This window comes from Papio anubis, chromosome 15 (assembly GCF_008728515.1).
Source record: "Papio anubis isolate 15944 chromosome 15, Panubis1.0, whole genome shotgun sequence".
Lineage (NCBI taxonomy): Eukaryota > Metazoa > Chordata > Mammalia > Primates > Cercopithecidae > Papio > Papio anubis.
Genome location: NC_044990.1, coordinates 57,991,450 through 58,004,982, shown reverse-complemented (window position 1 = coordinate 58,004,982; position 13,533 = coordinate 57,991,450). Strand labels below are relative to the sequence as shown.

General features: G+C 36.7%; 1 protein-coding gene across 2 annotated transcripts in view; it reads right to left on the bottom strand.

Moving 5' to 3' along the window:
* Positions 1 to 13,533, bottom strand: part of NDFIP2 (Nedd4 family interacting protein 2) — a 71,512-nt gene that overhangs the window by 14,136 nt on the left and 43,843 nt on the right. For both annotated transcript variants that reach the window (XR_639934.4, XM_003913974.4), the window contains exons 3-4: positions 8,205 to 8,338; positions 1,864 to 1,957 (exon numbers count right to left, since the gene is read on the bottom strand). Coding sequence is in view for 1 of the 2 variants with exons in the window: in XM_003913974.4 (XP_003914023.1) it covers positions 1,864 to 1,957; positions 8,205 to 8,338 (228 nt within the window). In the remaining variant the exon portion in view is untranslated. The remainder of the gene's footprint in view (positions 1 to 1,863; positions 1,958 to 8,204; positions 8,339 to 13,533) is intronic.

Below are 13,533 nucleotides of genomic sequence, written 5' to 3'. Positions count from 1 at the left end.
CTGAAAAACAGCCACTAGATGGTAGTGATGACAAACAAATCTATGCTTATCAAGCAAATAAACTCTAGGCCTATAGCCTACCAGAAAAAAAAAAAAAACAGGAAATAGAGGTAAAAACAAATTTACTGTCACAATATTGGTACAATATTTGTAAAACAGGAAGCGTTACATATATGAGTTGTGGAAAAAATTTAGTAAAAATTTAGTAAAATATTTATATTAAATCTATTAAATATAAACATTTACATTATATTAGCTAATAATACTATCACTGGCTAAGAATAAAGTCATCCAGTGTGTCTAAGTTACCACGCATTTATAACACATCAGTGAAAAGCCTTCAAATCTACGAAATAAAAATTAAAAAGAAGATACTGGTGGTAAATGAAATAAAGAAACGGAGAAACAAGATTTCTGAGTTACATAATCAGAAGGTGTCAAATAACATGTTTTTATTCCCAAGAAACAGGTATTTATACTAAAATTAGTACAATATATTTAGATCCTTTCTTTTCTAATTAAGGTTTCTTAAAAGGTATAATAACAATGAAAGCAATGAATGTTTAAGCTACTCTTTTTTGTAAACACACTATGTGAGAAGTTTGTTATTAAAATGTTACTAATATATAGGATTACCAGTTAAACCAAAATTAAGATAAAAACCAAGGTTCACAGGACTAATATTACAAAACAGCACTCATTTGTAACCAGAGTTTATTTCCTTTTTATTATAACATATCTAACTAGAAATTGTAACTAAAACCAATTTAAGATTTAAATCTTGCATATACATTTGCTGGCTGACAACCTGAATATTACAATTAGTAAATTCGAGGAGCTGCCCGCCCTCCTTCCTCATTCCTCTCCCCCTCTTTTCTTCAGCAGATGAAAATAGAAGGGAAGCAAGAAACCATTTCAAACTTGGAGGACAAGGTTTACATGAACTTTCAGACTCAAAAGTGTCAACTCATGAAGTTTGTATTTTCTACTTTTTAAAGTTGAATGTGACACTTTAAATAAGTTTATTTCTCGGTTTTACGATCATAATAAAGCTTATAACTAAACTGAATTAAATCAGCATTCTATCCAAGAATGAAAGCTTGATCATTTAACCAGGTGGAGGGCAGAAATTAACTATATCATAGATTAATAAACTTACTTAAATGAATATTGGGTTTCTACCACTGGCTTTAGTAATTTATTGGGCATCTTATTATTTAATGAGTTTACTATGTCAATCCCTGTATTAAGAATTGAAATAATGAAGACTTTGACACAGTCTTCTCTCAAGAACATTAAATTTACTTTATAAGTCAAATACTAAGAATTCTGCAAGATGTTAAAATGTTACTAAGTTTCTGATCTTCTAATTCTCACCATTCCCCCAAATAAGACTTATACTTTCATAACTGTCTGTCTCAAGTGACACTGTTCCAGTTGCCCAGAATGTCGTTTTTTCCAATCCTTCTTCTAGCTTAAGGACGCTCAAATGGAAATCCTCTGCCCCCAAAGTGGAATTTATAGTTTCATTCTATATGCTCCTAGAGAGCTGAATGGGCACCAATATAGCAGTATTTCTCTTTAAAAATCTGAAATAGCTTAAATACGCTTATGTACTTTTACATGTCAGCGTCTTCATAATGGCTGCAATGCATATTTATGCAAACAAGAGTTTAATAAATTCTAGGATTTGTATTTAAACATATGATCACAGTATTCATTAGTTCAATATCAGAAACAATTTACATTTTAAGAAAGGTAGACACATGCTAACAATATTTGCTTCTCTTCACTATGTTACTTTAATATACATAAAATCAATACATGCAAAAAAAATCAAAATAGTTGGGAAAGATTACTTACTGAAAAATGCCAGCATGAAAATGCCATCATTACCCACTCTGAGCTGGTCTGCATCACTGAAGTCATCTCTTGGTGGACACTCTTCCTCCTGAATCTGTAAATATGTAACATTGGAATAGTTCATTAAAAATTACAACTTTACCATCTTAAATGTAAGCATAAGAACTTCAACAAAATCTAATGTTCTCAATTTGTTGTATAGACAAATGAAATAATGAGTACAATGTCTGGCACAGAGTAATCAATAAGCATTAGCAAGTACTATTTTTTCACAGTCACATTTGAAAAGAGTAACTTTAAAGATAAACACAAAAAAGACAAAAGATGAGTAACATCAAACTCATAAAAATGATATCAAGAAGACACATGTGACAGTGCTGCATTAGTAATGATTGGGAAATAAGAACTTTCATAACCAGTGGTGGAGTATAAATTGGTACAACTTCTATGGTTGGCAATTTTGCAATAATTATCAAAAATAAAAATGTGCATACCCTATGATCCAGCCATTCCAGTTCTTAAAATATACTGCACAGATATATATATACATACATATATTCCCTCTTACAAAAATGATGTATTAAAGATAATTCATTCCAGCAATGCTAATAAGAGCAAAAGATTAGATACAATCTAAATGCCCATCAACAGCAGACTATGTTAGGAGATATTCTCCACACTTCTATCATGTTTCTACATGTCTTCCAGGTAAAGGCATTGGCGGCCTTTTTTCTGGAAAAGCTGCTGGCATTCAATGCCAGCCCCGGAAAGCAGCCACAGGAGCTGTACACTGCAAAGCCTCAGGGGCAGAGCTGCTCAAGGCCTGGGAAGCCCATCTCTTGTACCAGAAAGCCCTGGATGTGAGACATGGAGTCAAAGATTATTCTGGCCAGGTGTGGTGGCTCACGCCTATAATCCCACACTTTGGAAGGCGGAGGCAGGCGATCACTTGAGGCCAGGAGTTCAAGACCAGCCTGGCCACCGTGGTGAAACGCTGGCTCTACTAAAAATACAAAAATTAGCCAGGTATGATGGCACATGCCTGTAATCCCAGCTAGTCAGGAGGCTGAGGAGTGAGAATCGTTTGAACTCGGGAGGTGGCAGCTGCAGTAAACCGAGATCATACCACTGCACTCCAGCCTGGGTGACAGAGTGAGACTGTCTCAAAAAAAAATATCATTTTGGAATTTTAGGATTTAATGACTGTCATGCTTGGTTTTGGTCTTCTATGGGGCTTGTATCCCCTTTTGTTGACCAATTTCTCCCTTTTGGAACCAGAATATTTACCCAATGCCTATAGTGTCATTTTATCTTAGAAGGAAGTAACTTGTTTTTGATTTTACAGGCCCATAGGTGGAAGGGACTTGCCTTGTCTTAGATGAGACTTTGGATTGTTGATTTTTTGAGTTAGTGCTGGAATAAGATTCTGGGGTAGACTGTTGGGAAGGAATGGTTGTTTTTTGAAATGTGAGGAGGATGTGAGATCTGGGAGGGGCCAGGGACAGAATCACATGGTTTGATCTGTGTCCCCATCCAAATCCCATGTTCAACTGTAATCCTCACCTGGTAGGAGGTGATCGGATCATGGGGATGGTTTCTAATGGTTTAACATCATTTCCCTGCTGTTCTCATGATAGTGAGTGAGTGAATTACTGTTTTTTTCTGAGATCTGGTTGTTTAAAAGTGTGTGGCATCACCCCTCCACTCTCTCTCTTTCTCCTACTCCAGGCATGTAAAACGGGCCTGCTTCCCCATCACCTTCCGCCACAATCGTAAGTTTCCTGAGGCGTCCCCAGAAGCTGCTATGCTTCCTGTACAGCCTGCAGAACTGTAAGTCAATTAAACCTTTTTTCTTTATAAAGTACTCAGTCTTGGGTATTTCTTTATAGCAGTGTGAAAATTAACTAATATGGTACACATCATCTCAGTTGAGTGTGAATAACTCAATTTTGTGAGGCCAAGTCTGAGAAGCTAGGGTTCTGCTCAAGATTACATAATTAGGAGGGTCAAAGTAGAACCTGAATCCAGGGCACTGATGTTCTTTCCACACAATCATGGTAGCCTCACTAAGCATACTGCTATCCTGAAATTTAAAAACTTTCAAAATCATTTTATATTGCTTATTATTTAGGTACAAAAATCCCTTAAATTGTGCAATCATATATCACAGGTAAACTCAATATACTAAATTTAATCACTGGCCATGACTAAGTATATATTTATAAAATTTTATATAATTTCAAATTAATTCAAGGAATAAACATTAAAGCATAGTAAGAACAAAAAACTGTCAGTGTGATGGCAAAAATATATTTCATACTGTGTATTTTAAAACATCAGTCCAGGCCAGGCACAGGGGCTCATGCCTGTAATCCCGGCACTTTGTGAGGCCGAGGTGAGGTCAAGAGCTCAAGACTAGCCTAACCAATATGGCAAAACCCTGTCTCTACTAAAAACCCCATCTCTACTAAAAATACAAAAAAATTAGCCAGGCATGGTGGCAGGCTCCTGTAGTCCCAGCTACTCAAGAGGCTAAGGCAGGAGAATCATTTGAACTGGGGAGGCAGAGGTTGCACTGAACCGAGATCGCACTACTGCATTCCGGCCTGGGGGACACAGTGGGACTCCGCCTCAAAAACAACACAAAACAAAACAAAACGACAACAAGAAAATCAACACAGAAATTTTATCAAAAGTCGTTAAGAAAAAAAAATTTTTTTAAGGTAAGATCTCACTCTGTCACCCAGGCTGGAGTGCAGTGGCACAATCATGGCTCACTGCAGTCTTCATCTGGGCTCACTATAGCCTCAATCTCCTGGGCTCAAGTGATCTTCCCACTTCAGCCTTCCAAGTAGCTGGAAGTACAGATGCATGCCACCACACCTGGCTGAACTTTTTTTTTTTTAGTGGAAATAAGGTCTCGCCATGTTGCCCAGGCTGGTCTGAAACTCCTGAGCTCAAGCAATCTGCTTGCCTCAGCCTCCCAAAGTGCTGAGATTACAGGAGTGAGTCACTGCAATATGCCCAAAGATGTCTTTTATAATATTAGTAGAAAAAAACCGAAACACAAACATTTGAAAATACTCTAATTGTTCACTCTAGAGGAATGGCCACTAAATTTCAATAGCATATTGATTCCAGGGAATTTAACTCAACTATTATGTAACAGGGAAATGTTTATATAAGATGTTTAAAAAATAAAATGGTATCTAGGCAATAATTTCAACTACATTAAATATTAATTTCTGAATCCTGAAATTGGTAAAGACATCGAAATATTTTAAAATAGAGAGCTGTAATAGAACACCTGTGGTATTCTCCTCTTCCTATTTTCCCACATTGGCTAATACAGAGAAAGCATTCATTAACATAATCGACTGTCATTTACTAAACAACAAAAATGTGCCTGATAATAACTAGGTACTGGGAATGTAAATGCAAGATCTCTGTCCTGGAGTCGCTCATGATTTATCCAGTGGTAGTTCTAATGTCAAAAGACAAGTTACTGCAACAATTTAAAACAAGTTACAAAAAAAGAGCCCTACCCATTATAAGATGATGAAATGAGACTACCTGAAGAACAAGCCATGTTCTAAACATTTTATAAAATTAATGGTTTGGAATTAGCATTTTTCATAGAAATATTAAAAATGAGTTGTCATTTTCAGAAAACTGCTTAACCATTCCGTGACATACATGCAATTCTACGCATCAGAAATAGGAAATAGTAAAAAACAGTAGTTTTAAAGTCTCTTGACTATCTATATTCTCCCAATGAGAGTTGATTTAGGACATACGCGTTCACACCCAGCTGAGACTCATTTACAACTGAATGTACTCAAATGCTAATTCGATGAGACTTTTTTTTCAATTTTTAAATTTTGTTTGTAATTGACAAAAACTATATATGTATGATGTATAACATGATGTTCTAAAATGTGTATACATTGTGGAGTGGCTAAATTGAGCTAATTACCATGTACAGTAGTTCAAATATTTTTTTTTGTGGTAAGAACACTTAAAATCTACTCTCCTAGCAATTTTCAAGCACAGACCAATATTTTAATCTCAATCAGGTAATGGAGACTCATATGCAAACATTCATACTCTGCACAAAGAGGGTACTGAAGCACTGGATTAAGGAAGCACTGGTAAATTTAAAAGATTTTTTACAAGACCTAAGTTAGTCTCTTGTACACAATTCTATTAATACTTGGCTGTCTATGAAATTTTCCACAATGCTCACAAGCTGGAGTTACAATGATATCAGAAGCAGGTGAAAACAGAGAATTTTTCTTTATGGACATGTTCCAATTCCCGCTGAGGATTACATTTACTTTCTAAAACAGGGTGCTGGAAATGATGACAATGAGGAAACGGAACAGTAACACTTCAGACTTTTCTCTCCAAAAGGGGTAAAACCAACTTTCCTCAAAGCACACTTAGCAAGACTTAATACTTCCTATGTTGTCTTTAGAATTCTATCCTATTGTATGGAAGTTAGGGCAGTAAATGATTTAAGGTCCATAATACTCTTTAAGGACCTTTGCCATTGCCAAGGTCTCTAGGGAAACACCCCTTGAGAAAAGGAGTTATTGGGACTTTCATAGCTAGAGAGGACTCAATCTACTTCACTGAGAGATGGGCATGTGCATTTACAAATATATGTGTTCTAAGTAACCTAGAAGTGATTTAGACAGAAACACCCTATTTAGATCTATCCTCCTCCTCTATGATGTTCCCCTCACAGCAACAAAAATTCTTATTGACTTAGCTATATTATGCCACTGTGTTAAGAGACTTACTTTCCTCCTCTGTGAAGGAAAAGGCATAACAAATAAATCTGGAGTTTACTGTCTTTATCTACCTTCATAACTGTGTCCAAAGCTATTTATTTATGTTGACATTTAACCCTGTGTGTGCTGGAAGAGGGTAGTGGGAGCAGGCATAAAAAGGGTTGTTGCTGATAAAAGAAACACATCCAGGGCACATGCTCATCTCTCAAGAGGATCTGCTTGCTGGGCTCTGACCTCATAGCAGCTAGAGGAGAATGCCATACATGGAAGTACATCTCTCTCCCTTGATTCCTCACCTAATTCTACCTTTCCTGGGTGAATTGATATTTTTTCTTTTCCCGAACAAAATGGGGTGAATCCAGGGATCTGAAATGGCATCTCTCAAGTCTGAAGCAAGAAAAAAAAAGGCAAAAAATTCTAGCACTCCTTGCAGCCACACTAAAATGTAATAATTTCTGCCTCTTACCTGGCTGCAGAATAGCAGCTGTATATGCATGTCACTGACTCTCCATGACTGAGACAGCCACTCCTTTTACCAGAGCAAAGAATAATATACATGTATCTCATTAACTCTATTACTAAAACAGGTAGATGAGGAAGACAGAATGCTTGATCATCATTCCAAAATTCTAGAGTAGAGTATGTTATTTCAAAAAACAGCTGACAAAAATAATTTGAAGGCCTTGTAACATTTCTCTGTGTTTTTCGGCTACCTTGAGTTCTTTCACAGTCACTAAACCGGCTATGCTAATATAGAAAACATAAACAGAAAAAAAAGATGATTCACAATTAAAATGATGGGCCATGGAATTCAAACTACGTAAGCAGAGAAATAAGTACATGGACATCAAAGGGTCCATGGACTTGAGGTCCAGGCAAAGAGAAGAACTTTCCAAGTGGTGGTAACCAGAGTGAGTGAGTTAGGATGCGAAGTGAAGGCTAACACATGAGGTGCCTGAAATCAAAATTTAGGAAATGGTAAAAGTGGGGAAGAGCAATAGAAAAGAGGAAGTCAAGGGATGGAGAAGGTGAATTTAACTAGGGGAATGTCAATTTCAACAAAAATGACCACACACATAAGCAAAAGTAGAACAAATACAGCAACCCTTCAACAACACAAGGATTAGGGACACCGACCCCACTGCATGTGGTAGAAAATCTGAGTGATTTGACTTCCCCAAAACTTAGCGACTCACAGCCTACTGTTAACTAGAAGCCTTACTGATAATATAAACAGTCAATAATACATAAACTAGTATCTACATACATTTTATACATTCATTACATGCCTTAATTTTTTCAATATTTCTAGGCTACGCAATTCATCCCAAGTTTTTTCAAATTACTGCAGATCTCCAAAATATTTTTCCAATATACTTATTTAAAACAATCTGCATACAAGTAGACCTATGCAATTCAAACCCATGATGCTCGAAAAAAATCTACATACACACTTAAACACAAAGAACTATTTTTAGTATTACTAAATGTACATATCAATTAACAAAAATAATTTTATCAAAAGAAATGATAAAATTTTCTTACTCTTTGAGATGTTTCTGCTGCTGCAGCCGCCATTGCAGCAGCTTTAGCCTTCTCAGCTTCATCGTATGTAGGAAGAGAGGTAGCAACGCTATAGGGAGGTGGCACAGGATAAAACTCACCATAAACTTCTGTATCTGAAGAAAGAATTCAAAAAGAACAACCAATAAAATCTATTTAATTTTGTAGCCATACTTAACAATTTACAATAGGCCACTAATACAGGACTACTATTATAGTCCTATGTTACAAGCTATAAATTACTATTACAATCATATATCTTATTTTAGTCCAAATTTATTATTAAAGAGAAAGAATGGACAAATACCATTTAGAGGCTAACACACTAAACAAGAACCTCTAGACTGAAATTCTGAAAAAGAGTGCCAGACAAGAGAAGTTAAGAATCTCACAATACTTATTACGCATGTGTTCACTGTAGTAGCACTTTTAATTTGCTTCAGGAACTTTTCCTTTGCATTCGTAACTTGGCAGTTTGGAGCAAGAGGTCTGGCTTTTGGTGTATAGGCTTTTGGTGCACATGAGCATCCTCTATGTGCTTATTAGTATGCACAAATAACTTAAGTTTACTTGCCTACTATCTCACAGCCAAAGAAGCAAAAAAAAAAGTCAGGAATAATAATAATAACAAAACATTTACATAGCACTAACCATTTCATATACCACTTCTATATACATTGATCTTAGTATCTCTGAGGTTCAGAAAAGTTGCTTGTACAATATTAAACATTAAGTGGCAGACAAGGAAGCTCCTGACCTTTGCTCCAATAACATACAAGGGGTAATTTTTTTACATATGTTGATTTCAGCAACTGCCCTAATCTCTTAAGCAAATTCAGTATTTCCCTTTGCTAAAAGATTGAAGTTTTACTTTTTCACTCTTGTGCCTTTCTCTTCCCATTTTTCCTTTATCCATCTGGTTCTTTAGATTTTCTTTTATAAAGTATTTCTCTCTCCAATTTTTGAAATATAATATCCAGAAATACATTACAATAGAAAGTACAGACTGCTTATTTTAAAAATAAAGCCCATCACTTACTACAACGTAAGTAGTAAAGTAAAATGCTACACGTCAATCAACTCATTAGACTGATGCTAGAGTCACTGACACACACACAAAAAAGTAGGTTCTAAAAGTAGCATACACCACATTGTCTGACATCACTTTTGTATTTTCCTCCATTATAACTATAGTAGTTTTCTATAAGCATATCTGGTTTTATACACTTTGCTTTAGTGTATTTTGCAAATACTGTATTTCTTACAAACTGAAGATGTGTGGCAATTCCGCATCGAATAGACAACATATCGAATTTCGATGACACCATCGAAAAATGGTGTTATCAGCACCACTTTTCCAAGAGCATGTGCTCACTTTGTGTGTCTGTCCTATTTTAGTACTTCTAGCAACATTTCAAATGTTTCCAGTGCTATTATTATATCTTTTATGGTGATCTGTGATCAGTGATCTTTGATGTCACTATTGTAATTGTTTTGGGGCACCACAAACTGTGCCCATAGAACACAGGAAACCTAATTAATAAACACTGTACGTGTTTTGTCACATGTCTCTCACTCTAATTCAAAAGCTAGAAATAATTAAGCCTAGCAAGGACGGCATGTCAAAAGCCAAGACACACTGAAAGCCAGACCTCTTGCTCCAAACAGCCAAGTTATGAATGCAAAGGAAAAGTTCCTGAAGGCAATTAAAAGTGCTACTACAGTGAACACATGAGTAATAAGGGAAACTACTTTATTGCTGATATGGAGAAAATTCTAGTTCCAGTTAGAAGATCAAACCAGTCACAACATTCCTATATGCCAAAGCCTGGTTCAGAGCAACGTGCTAACTCTTCAATTCTATGAAGACTGAGAGAAGTGAGGAAGGTAAAGAAGAAAAGTTGGCCGCTGGCAGAGGTTGGTTTATGAGGCTACATCAAAGAAGCCATCTTCATAAAAGTGCAACATGAAGCAGCAAGTGCTGACGTAGAAGCTGCAGCAAATTATGCAGAAGATCTAGCTAAGATCATTGATGAAGGTGGCTATGCTAAACAACAGATTTCCAATGTAGATGACACAGCTTTCTACTGGAAGATGTCTTCTAGGACTTTGATAGCTAGAGAGGAGTCAATTCCTAGTTTCAAAGCTTCAAAGGACAGGCTGACTCTCTTGTAAGGAGTTAATTCAGCTGGGAACTTTAAGTTGAAGCCAATGCTCATTTACCATTCTGAAGATCACAGAGCCCTTAAGAATTATGCTCAGTCTACTCTGTGCTCCATAAATGCAACAACAAAGCCTGATGACAGCACACCTGTTTACAGCATGGTTTACTGAATGTTTTAAGTCCATTGTTGAAAGTTCAGGAAAAAAAGATGTCTTTCAAAATATTACTGCTCACTGACAATGCACCTGGTCACTCAAGACCTCTGAAGGAGATGTACAAGAAGATTAATGTTGTTTTCATACCTACTAACACAACATCCATTCTGCAGCCCATGGATCAAAGGGTCATTCTTTCAAGTCTTACGATGTTACAGCTATATTTCATAAGACAATTGCTGCCATACTGATTTCTCTGATGGATCTGGACAAAGTAAACTGAAAACCTTCTGGAAAGGATTCACTGTTCTAGATGCCATTAAAAACATTCAGGATCGCGGGGGAAGGTCAAAATATGAATATTAACAGGAGCTGGAAGAAGTTGATTCCAACCCTCACAGATGACTGAGGGGTTCAAGACTTCAGTGGAGAAAGTAACTGCAGACGTGGGAGAAACAGCAAGAGAAGTAGAATCAGAAGTGAGGCCTGAAAATGTGACTGAATTGCTGCAATCTCATGGTAAAACTTGAATGGATGAAAAGTTGCTTCTTACGGATAAGCAAAGAAAGTGATTTCTTGAGATGGGAGATACTCTTAGTGAAGATGCTGTGAACATCATTGAAATGACAAAAAAGGACTTAGATTACATAAGTTTAACTGACAAAGCAGTGGCAGGGTTTGAGAGAACTGACTCTAGTTTTGGAAGAAGTCCTAGTGTGGGTAAAAGGCCATAAACAGCACTGCACGCTATAGATAATTCTTTCGTAAAACAAAGAGTCAATTGGTGTAGCAAACTTCATTGCTGTCTTATTTTAACAAATTGCCACAGTTGGAGCTGGGCACAGTAGCTGGCACCTGTAATTCCAGCTACTCGTGAAGCTGAGGCAAAAGGATCGCTTGAGGCCAGGAGTTTGAGACCTGCCTGGGCAACATGGGGAGACTCCATCTTTAAAAATATTAATTTTTTTTTAAAATGGCTGTCCCTGTAGTACTCAGGAGACCCAGGCAGGAGTACTGCTTGAGCCCAGGAGTCCAAGACTACAGTGAGCTATGATAGCGCCACTGAATCCTGTCTCTACAAAAAGAAAAGAAACTGCCATAGCCACCCCAACATTCAGCAACCACCACCCTGATCAGTCAGTAGCCATCAACACTGAGGCAAGATCTTCCACTAGGAAAAAGATTATGGCTCACGGAAGCTCTGATGATCATTAGCATCTTTTAGCAGTAAAGTTTTAAATTAAGATATGTACATTTTTTAAACATAACGCTACTGCACTTTTTTTTTTTTTTTTTTTTTTGAGACGGAGTCTCGCTCTGTCGCCCAGGCTGGAGTGCAGTGGCCGGATCTCAGCTCACTGCAAGCTCCGCCTCCCGGGTTTACGCCATTCTCCTTTCTCAGCCTCCCGAGTAGCTGGGACTACAGGCACCCGCCACCTTGCCCGGCTAGTTTTTTGTATTTTTTAGTAGAGACGGGGTTCCACCGTGTTAGCCAGGATGGTCTCGATCTCCTGACCTCGTGATCCGCCTGTCTCGGCCTCCCAAAGTGCTGGGATTACAGGCTTGAGCCACCGCGCCCGGCCTGCACTCTTAAGAGTATAGTGTAAACGTAACTTTTGTATGCACTGGGAAACCAAAAAATCCATATGACTCTCTTTACTGAGATATTCGCTTTACTTCAGTAGTCTGAAAATGAACCAGCAATATTTCTGAAGTATGCTTTTATTTTTTTACATTTGTTTACAATTTTCTCTAACAGAATTTCTTGCATTTCCAACCTAAAAACACATTTTACTCTAGCAATACTTCTACTGTATTTTCATGCATATAGGTCTTAAAACAATTTTTAGTGCTGTCAATAAGAGCTAAGGACCTGAAGTTAGGTCATTTTAATCTAATCACATGGAATTGGTACTAGCAGTATAATACTGAATGTTATCAAACACAAGAGACAAGAGTCAAATTCTTAGAAAAGATTTATTATCAGAATGTAAAAACGTAAGTGGTCAAGTAAACAGATTTCTTTAGTTCTGAAAGAGTAGAAGCAAAATCTAAGTAAAAACAATGTTTACAAATTTTAAGGTAGTAACATTAAAACTGTAAATTTTAAAAACTGGAACAATGGCACACATTATCTGAGGAGATGTGATCTTTCATAATAACAAGGATGTAAATTTTTGAAAGGTTTTAATACTCGAGACAGGAAAAAAAATCCCTACGACTAATAGATGAAAGTTGGGTAGGAAAACTCAATTGCTACAGCTTTAATTTTCACTTTTAAATTTTACTTATTTTTCTCTACCCTTTTAAGAGAGTAGTTCTCAACAAAAGGATTTAAAGTCTGGCGAGCTCCAGCTCCAAATCCTCCTCTTAGAAGTTGTGTGACCTCAAGCTAATCACTTAAGCACTATAAAGCTCCACTTTCTCATCCATAAAACTGACACAGCAGGGCTATTACTTGCTATTACGGGATAAAATAGAAGAGTATTCAAGAGGACTCTGTAAACTGTGAAGCTTTACACAAATGTCACGTATTATTATTATTTACGTTGCTCAGATCTATTAAAAACTAGCCAAAAAGTGACCTAATGGAGAATATAATCTCTGCAAAATCTAGCACAGTTCATGTTTAAAATACAGTCATGCATCACTTACTAACACGGATATATTCTGAGACATGTGTTAAGCAATTTAGTCTTTGTGGAACATCATAGAGTGTACTTACATAAACCTAGAGTGTAGAGCCTACTACACAACTAGGCTATATGGCATATAGCCTATTGCTCAGACTACAAACCTGTACAGCATGTTACTGTACTGAATACTCTAGGCAACTGCAACACAATGTTAAGTATCTGTGTTATATAAATACATCTAAACATAGAAAAAGTACAGTTAAAATATGTTCTAAAATATTAAAAAGTGGCCTACCTGGATAGGACCCCTACAATGAATGGAGCTTAGAAGACTGGAAGTTGCTCTGGGTGAGTCA